The following is a 10,000-nucleotide window of genomic DNA, read 5'->3' on the forward strand; positions in this document are numbered from 1 at the left end:
TTTTCTTCACAGTAATGCCATATTTGTCTGCTTTTTTTTTTTTTTTCTCTCTAATTGAAAAGAAATAATGCAAATACATTAATGGTGGACATGTATAAGCTGATTTCATTTAACTAATTATTTTTTTTAGCATTTCATAAAGAATTCATAGTTCGCGTATTGTTCTCTGCGACATAAAAAGAAATATAAAAGGAAAGAACATAGACATGAATCAAAGTTTACAATAAAATGATCTATTTCTATGTTACATAAAATTCTTTATTAACGACAATGTGTTTCATTTTTTTTTCTTTTTCTTTTTTTTTCTTTCTCTTTTTTTTTTTTTTTTGGAACTTTGCGTCGTTGTATGCGGCACAGTTATTATAAATAACCCAAGATTAAATGGTAGAAAAAAGGTCAAAGTCAAGTAGCACCTCCGAACGTTCGTACTCTCGCGCAATCTCGTTATTTTATTTTGCTACGATACGATGTCGCAATTCAATTTCTGCTGATTATAATTTGTAGGATTTATTTGCTTTGAGATATATGATGGTTAAGAGTAGGACGTTGAATTGTTATTGATCGTCCCCGAACCTTTTCACGTGGTTCTTCGAAGAATGTGCTGCTTATCAGACACGAACGTTTCTTATATAAAACGAATGAAATCGAGACGAGAATTCGTAACGTTATTTTAACATTTAATATGAACGATTGTATCTGTGAACGTGATATTAGTCACTCTTATATATAAATACTCTATGACAACTATGACGTTATCCAGATGAACTATTTGCATCAAATTTTAAGTTAACGCTCGCTGAAGGTATTCAGAATCATTTTCATATCCTAACCTCAAATATTTAAATATTCAAACATTAAAAAATTTATATATATAATATATATATATAATATATATATATATATAATATATATATATAATATATATATATATATAATATATATTATAGAAAATTTAATTATATATATATATATATTTAGTATATCAAATATAGATATTAAAAATTTTTAATTTGAGAAAAGGTAAAATGTTTCAGGGCAAATAATAGACATACATATTTTTTCACTTTATTTAATGTGAGTTGAATCTCTTCGGATACGTTTTTTTTTTTTTTGTATATTACATTCTGAAAATTTCATCTATTTGCTCGCAAAACATCAAATAAAGAGAGAGAGGGGGGAGAGAGAGAGAGAGAGAGAGAGAGAAACGATGCGCGCATGCGCGCTCACTTAGGGAAAATTTACGAACGTCGAATTAATTTAGCGTACATCTAACTCTTGTGTGTCGCATGTTTTTCTCTATCCTATTTGCGTTTGCATACGACACATGCACACGATACTCAACGTTATCGAGTTGTGTCGTATCGTTGCATCGCGTTCAACGATAGAATAATTACTAATTACGCGAGCTTGTCTGCTCGACTATCGCGAACGATTTGCGTTCGATGCCTTTCGTATCGTATCGTTTCATATCGTTTCATATCGTTTCATATCGTATCGTTTCGTATCGTTTCTTTTCGCATTCCGCATTGCGCGTTTTATGAAGTATCCAACGCCAAGCGACAATTTTCATTGCGCAACAACCGACCTTATTTCTTATTCACGTCATTCTAAGAAATGAGAAATCCGTGTTAATTTTGCCTCTTCCTTAGGTAATCTTCATCCCTTTGCAAGTTCTTTTTCTTTTCTCTCTCTCTCTCTCTCTCTCTCTCTCTCTCTCTCTCTCTCTCTCTTTTCTTTTCTTCTCTATGAGATCCATTAATTTGATTCAACTCGTTTCACCGAGGAAAAAATTTACATATATATATATATATATATATATATATATGTATATATGTAAAATTGTATGTGTATGTTAAACGTGTGAATAAATTTTCAGGCGTCATTTTGATGCGTAAGATTAAAAAGGATTACTCTTTCGACTACAATGGTATGTTAGAATCTGAGATTAACATAAAAGCATTTCGTTGAGATTCAACGGAGATACAACATTTCACATAAGAGGTTAAAAAAGGACACGCATACATATACGTATAAGTCCGACATGTCTAAACTTTAGAGATATCTATTCGTTCTTAGTAAACTAATTTTCTTTAGCAATGTTGCGAGATTAACCTCTTTTACCAGTTTTATTATCTTTGTGTTTTGTAATTGAAACAGGATGATCCTCTTGATCGTTAAAAGTTAATCGCAATATTGTGTTGTTTGTGATAGGCCTCTCTTTATTATTGAATTTAGAAAAATTTCATTTTTAGAAGTATATATAAAAAATCAAATATGCATTTAATACGTTCGTTTAAATTATTTTTAATTTATATATATATATATATATATATATATATATATAATTGGACAATATATTTACACAAAAATATTTCTATTTTATAATAATATTTATAATAATAATAATAATAATAATAATAATAATAATAATAATAATAATAATAATAATAATAATAATAATAATAATAATAATAATAAAAATAAAAATAACAATAGTACAGAATTATTATTATTATTATTATTATTATTATTATTATTATTATTATTATTAATATTAATATTGTCATCATCATTATTATAATTATTAAGAACACATCTTATCGTTTCTTTTCGTGTTATTCATGGAATAAATACATCACTCGAAACTATGTTCGTCAACTTTTTTTTTTTCTCTGAACGTTAGAAAGGAATTCTATTTACAATATAACAATACAATAATACGCAGGTATAATAGAATATTTGTAGTAGAGTATATTTAAAAGTCTATGATCGGGGTTGAAATGATTATCGTTTTTCCGGTTGACCTCGATGTTACAACGATGTTGTAGATTATAATTCTTTTTCTTTCCCTCTCTCTCTCTCTCTCTCTCTCTCTCTCTCTCTCTCTCTCTCTCTCTCTCCCTCTCTCTCTTCCCCCCTCTCTCTTTCTCTCTCTGCATTGCGTCATGAATCGAAGTGACAAGAGCATTACACCCAAGTTAGACTCGCACCGTATTTCATACTGGAGGATAAAAATTGAAAGCCCATCATAAAAACTTCTAAATCTAATAATGGGAATACTAATAGACAATGAAGTTAACTTGTGTTCTATACGAACGTTGTATACGAAAATCCATACAAACAGTTCATCAGTTTCTTAGGGTTCATAGTTCTCTAATTTATCGATTGAATGATTAAGATATTATATCGGCGATAATTTTTGTTTTTCGTTCATTTACTTCTCTTTTTCTCTCTCTCTCTCTCTCTATCTATCTATCTATCTATCTATCTATCTATCTATCTATCTCTCTCTCTCTCTTTTCTCTCTGGCCTATCATTAAACACGCGGAAGAACTTTTAAGTTCTTTCTATAATTATTCTAACTTTATAAGTTCCTTAAGAACGTTGATTTATTTATCTAAGCGAAAAAAAAGAAATAAGCAAACGATTTAAATCACGCGGCATTGATTAATTTTCCATTTGAAATTAATCAAGAGAAAATATATTTTTCGAAGTCATCAAGGACAATATTTGACTTTATTCCTTCGTTTTATTATTTCTTTTTTTTTTTTTTTATTTTTTTTCTTGTTCTTTTTTCTTTTCTTTCTTTATCTTGTTCTTTTTCTTTCTTTTTTCTTTTCTATTTTATTTCATCCCTCTTACCCCCCCCCCCTTCTCCCAAGTCCCCCCATCCCTACCCATCCCTCTCCTCCGTATCTCCATCGATACGATTCAAACGACGAGGATGCTCGGTGATTTTCTTGTACCGATTTACGAGCTATTCCGCGAAATTCTATAATTATCTACTGCAACATAGTACTATCGTATTTTATTTAAATGTGTATTTGGAGTAGACGATTTTAACCCCAATAGATTTGAGATTTAAGAAATGTCGACTTTATGTCGCCAATTCTTATGTATATACATATATATATATATATATACATATATATATATATATATATATATATATATATATATATATATATATATATATATACGATAAACGAAAATAAGAATGTAGGTGATCCTCATGTAAACGCGGATATTCTACTCCATAGAAATGGTCGCATTATATAAATCTCTTTATACAAGACTGAGATCTAATAGGAAAAAAAAAAAAAAAAAAAAAAAAAGGAAAGAAACTGGGATGGGTTCAAAATTTCTTTTAAATTAAAGGAATTTTTTTTTTTTATTACAAACACGCGCGTGACAAGCAAACAAGCAATAATATATTTTTATTCAAGATTCAAGTAATTCGTAGATAAAAAAGAAAAAAGAAAAAAAAGATGAAATGTTATGAAGAAAAAAAAAAAAAAAAAAAAAAAAAAAAAAAAAATGTTCGAAACCTCGTTGCACCGATATATACGAAATTAAACAGTATTTTCTATTTTCCAAGATTCATTATCTTCGGATTATTTTTATCATTCTATTGGAATAATTTTTTTCATACAAATATAAGCATATAGCACGAAAAGCTTTCTTCTTTTGTCGATCGTTACTTTTGAGTCATACAATACATTATGTGTGTGTCTGCGCGCGTGTGATCGACTTTATTGTTGAGGAGAGAATACGTCATTGGATAATAAACTCGTGACTCGTGTACGAACACACTATGAACGTATATGATGAACAAACTCACACGATATCATTGTCGAATGTTGGCGTTTGCATTTATACAAAGGAACAAAGGAATAACGTGTTCAAATTCATTTTTACATATTTTTAGTTGCGGGTTCAAAGTTCGAATATATTTGATATATATGTATGTATGTATGTATGTATGTATTTTAGAACGAAACTAATTGATAGAAAACAACACGAATGATTCAATGGTAATAGTATAAACGTCATTATTAGCAACTCTTTCTAAATAGATTCGTTTATCTTCGATCAATTAATTACGTCACTAACATGGAATCACAAGGTAATTTTCCTTTTGCCTCTCCTTTATCCTGTACTTCACTTACATATGTATCGAATATTTTCTATATGTGTTATATGTATGTATGTATGTTTTTTGATGTGTGTTGAATGATGAAATTAAATCGATGCTCTCAATCGTAATACCAAATATTATTTATTTATTTTTGTTATTTTTATTTTTATTTATTTATTTTTTTATGGCATTCAGTAGTAATAATTCTCTTTTCTTTCTTTTTTTTTTTTTTTTTTTTTTTTTTTTTTTTAACAAGTATTTATCATGTTCGATGTCTGGAAATTTATTTGTATAATTGTTTATAACTTTTTTTTCTTTCAATGAAACGAATAAGAATATATATATATATGTGTGTGTGTGTGTGTGTGTGTATGATGTATGTATGTATGTATGTATGTATGTATGTATGACGCATTATGTATTTATATGTACACGCCCCCTCCGCATACATATATTTACACATGCATACACACATACATTTATGTTTTGTACAATATATATATTTATATATACGCAATACACATACACACTATATATTATATATATGCTCTCTTGACTCTTATATATATATATATATATATAGGTCTCCTTTTCTAATGACGTGGCAACATAGAGAACGGGAAGTATCTTATTGACCAGCTATGACGTAGACATGCGTAAACATGCGCACTTTTGTCCACACATTTAAGATTACGCGTGTATTCGATAGTTTTCGTTCTATTAAAAGGAACGATTACTCATCATCCGAAATTCTTATGGTATCGCATCGTATGGTATCGTATCGTTGATTAGAATCGTTCTTTTAATTTCTTCATTTTTGTTTTTGTTTTTTTTTTTTTTTATTTTTCTTTATTTCCTTCGCATTCGATCTTTTTCGATATTCAAGTCGTTATCAAGTCCGTTTTAATTTACGTGATGCTATAGCAACGTGTAAATATACTTTATCACTTTGATCGTGTATAGACGAGCATTATCATTATCATTATTATTATTATTATTATTATTATTATTATTATTATTATTATTATTATTATTATTATTATTAATATTGTTGTAAAAGCTGTAAAATCTGTTTTGTTTGTAATTTTTTAAAAACTCGTGCAATTTTTCTCCAATTCAGGTTTTTAATTTTGTTTGATTGCTCTTGATAAACCGAGGGAAAGTTCAGACTACTTAACTTTCGTAAATATTAGCTATAAAGCAGACTAAAAGGTTTTAAACGAGCGAGAGAGAGGGAGAGAGAGAGAGAGAGAGAGAGAGAGAGAGAGAGAGAGAGAGAGAGAGAGGGAAGGAGGAAATTATGAAATTGGTAACATTACGATGGTAGAGCGTATTTTACGGGAAAAAAAATGTTATTACGTAAATTCCAGTACTTCTCGTTTTTTCGTCGTTCGGATAATTATCTTAAGGGATGAGAGAATGACACCACCCCTGAGGCGTATATAAATAAATAAAGTTTCCGAATTTTATTTCAAAGATAATTACTAAATGATAAATTTTAATTTTATTTATTTTTATCCTTTTTTTTTTTTTTTCTTTTTTTTTGATATATATAAATGTAACTTTTACATTTATGTTTAAAATTTGTTTATTTTTAATTCTGGAAATGTTACATAATGACGGAGTCATTTGTTCGTTTAAAAACTTTACTTTTTGGAACGTCGCGTTTGTTCAACGCCATTATTGCAAAGTATTGGAACATTATAAGTGATTCGATTGATTTATCAAGAAAAAAATTGTGTATCATTTAAAATCTAGCGTGAGAATTTTCAATGTTTTCGATTATTATAGAAATGGCAATAGTTTCAAGTGGAGAAACTTGCTTTTATTATTATTAAAGAAAAAAACAAAAAAGAAAAAAAAGGGAATTAACTTCAAATGTTCATAAAAAATGAAATAATTGAGATATCGAAAAATATTTATGTTACATTGTAGAAAACTTTATTTACATATATACTGGAAAATTTGAAAAAATGAAATAAAAAGAAAAATTGATTTTTTCTAATCGTCATTCAGGATTGGGGAACTATTAAACCGTTAAGTAATATTTTTGAACATTCCAAAATGATCGACAATTTAGCAGAAAAATCTTTATTTTATATTTCATATCATAGAATATCAAATATGATTTGAAGTAATGATAATGGTAGACATTATTATTACTTTGAAAAAAGGATAATGCAAAAAATATTTTTCTACTTCTTCTTCTTTCTTTTCTTTTTTTTTTTTTTTTTTTAACAAACTTTACGGTTCATCATATTTATTCAACGAAAAATATGCAAGAAAGGAATCTCATGACTTTGGTTGTTCTGACCAACCCGTTATTGATCCAGATTAAAAATAGTTCGTTAGATTAATAAATTGATTGGTCGATCGTAGTTCATTTCAGATATGTTCTTCGTTCTTTGTACTGCTGCGTTTAGGAAGATCATAATTAATGGCGATTAATTTACGTCACACAAGCTCGATTGATATTGTCGTTAAATTTAATGATTCGATCAGTTGATTATCGTAAGATTGGATTTTTTTCCTTTTTTCCCTCCCCCCTCTCTCTTTTATTTTTTTTTTTTAAATATGAAGAATAATTTATGAAATTTCGAATAAAATGAACGATCAATAATGCTCTTAATTATTAATGATCATGCGTGATATCTGAAATTCGGTCAGATTGATGTTCAAATGAACAAAATAAAGAAAAAAAAGGGAAAAAAAAAAAGGAATATTTCTATTCGATGAAGATAAATTTTGATATTGGCACATAGAAATATGTTCTAAGCTCGTGTGTCGATCTGATCACGTGCTCATCTCTCCCTCTTTCTCTTTCATGCGCTGATCTGACATGTTAACTAAAGTGCTGCGCACATTGACGAAACTGTTCGAGAACTTCGGAATAATGTAACGGCCTATTTCCAGATGGCGCCAAGTTCGTTCGAATTCTAATTCGTTTCTTGTAATAATCCCACAGTCAATTTTTCGTCCCATTCTTGAGAATTCATTTGAGAATATTTTAATGCATTTATTTTTATTTATTTATATGTTTATATATATATATATATATTTTTTTTTTCTTCTTCTTAGATTTATTTCATTCGGTCAGAAAATATCGACGATATATATATATATATATATTTATTTATTTATTTATTTATTTATAAAAATGTATAAATATATACATTAATCGCGCAAAACACTTTATTCAGGATAGACACAATAACTCATCGAGGACATCTACATTTGCCTAACGAAATTAGTCACGTGATGTTTATGCTATATAAAAGTTGGCGAGTAGTATGATTTAGCCCTAGCAGAATCTTCGACGTTTATCGATAATTTTAGTATAATAGAAAAATCTATTCATTACTTTTCTTTTTATATTTTTTTTTTTTTTTTTTTTGTTTTCTTTTCGACGGTTACATAAAATGCCATTTAGATTTGCGATGAACTATGTATATAGTAGACTCTTTAAAAATTGACTGATCGATATTCTTTGTTTGTTTTTTTTTCTTTTTTTTTTTTTTTTAGAGGGGGATATTTTTTTTCGTGAGATTATATATATTAGAATAATGGATGCTATGAAATGAAACAAATACGTACATACGTTACTATGTATGTATGTATGTATGTATGTACACCGATTTAACGAAGGAGCTATGACAACATTAAATTTTTATTTTAACACAAAAGCGACGAATAAAAATCTTTTATCTTAGAAAGTACGTACTAGAATTTATGATATTTAATTTTTATTTTAACACAAAGGAACAACAATAACAATAACAATAACAACAACAAGAACAACAACCAACAACAGAAAAATCTTTTATCCTAGAAAGTTATGATGTATCATTCATCAAGTTCAATCGAAATTCTCTACAATTACGTGGATCCATAAATTATCTTAAAATCATCCAAAAATTTTTCTCCTCTACCATTCTCCATCCCTATCTCCCTTCGAATACTCTCTTACATTCCTAATAATAATATATCCTTAGGAATTCCTGAAACCAGTCAACATCTCATCGTGTCCATTCGATGTATCTCTGTCTCTCTTCTTTTATGTACATACATATGTGTTGTAATTCCCGATTAAGTGATCTATTCGGGACCGACGATCGTACACAAGGGTCAACCTTGGAGTATCGAATGCAGCGGCCTCCAGCCGGACGATAACATTAGGTGGACCAGAAACGGTCAGACTCTCGAGCCGGAGTTGGCGAGCGGTCAATTGATCGTCCGTCCGAAGGCCAAGACCGGAGGAAGCGAGCTAGCAGCGATTCAGGCCACGGAGTTCCACGAAGGCGACTACAAGTGCACGCCCGACAGCTCCGATGCTTTTCATCTATCTCTATATTTCGGTTCGTAGATCGAACACGCGATCCATTTTCTTTCTTTCTTTCTTTCTTTCTTTCTTAATTTCTTTTTTAATTTCTTTCTTTCTTTCTTTCTTTCTTTTATTTTTTCTTTCTCTATTTCCATTAAAAACAAAACAAAAAAAGAACCCCTCCTTCTTTCCTCCCATATTTTATTCGCAATTGTGTATTTTTATATATGTATGTATGTATGTATGTACGTAAATCCCAACATATGGACCCGAATGCTTAGGTCAATGTATATATCCCATCTGTCTATCTATGTATGTATGTATTAAATGTGTCAAGCTTGCCATTGTCACACTTTGCATGCTCGCATATTCGTTACATTCGATTTGTTTCGATATGTTTTATTCTCTCTTTCTCTCTTCCTCCCCCCCCCCTTCTGTCTCTTTCTCTCTTTTACTCTATTTCTTTCTGTCTCATTTTCTCTTTCTCTCTCTCTCTCTCTCTCTCTCTCTCTCTCTCTTTTTTCACGTGACTTCTCTTTCTCTTCGTGACGATACTCGAGAAGAACTAAACAATTTTTGGAAACCGCCGTTATCCGAGATAATAGTTGTTATAAAAAAAAAAAAAAAAAAAAAAAGAAAAAAAAATGTACAAAAAATAATCTAGTAACTTTTGTTTCCAATTATATCATAATAATTCACTGAAATCCAATTCAGTTGGACTATTCTTTCCTCTATTCCAATCCCAACTGGATGATAGATGA

The 10,000-nt window shown here is 29.1% G+C and overlaps 1 protein-coding gene across 2 annotated transcripts in view; it reads left to right on the plus strand.

Moving 5' to 3' along the window:
• Positions 1-10,000, plus strand: part of LOC124949159 (basigin) — an 18,383-nt gene that overhangs the window by 1,982 nt on the left and 6,401 nt on the right. For both annotated transcript variants that reach the window (XR_007100980.1, XM_047493820.1), the window contains exon 2: positions 9,010-9,273. Coding sequence is in view for 1 of the 2 variants with exons in the window: in XM_047493820.1 (XP_047349776.1) it covers positions 9,010-9,273 (264 nt within the window). In the remaining variant the exon portion in view is untranslated. The remainder of the gene's footprint in view (positions 1-9,009; positions 9,274-10,000) is intronic.

The sequence above is a fragment of the Vespa velutina genome, chromosome 5 (assembly GCF_912470025.1).
Source record: "Vespa velutina chromosome 5, iVesVel2.1, whole genome shotgun sequence".
In the NCBI taxonomy this organism is placed as follows: Eukaryota; Metazoa; Arthropoda; class Insecta; order Hymenoptera; family Vespidae; genus Vespa; species Vespa velutina.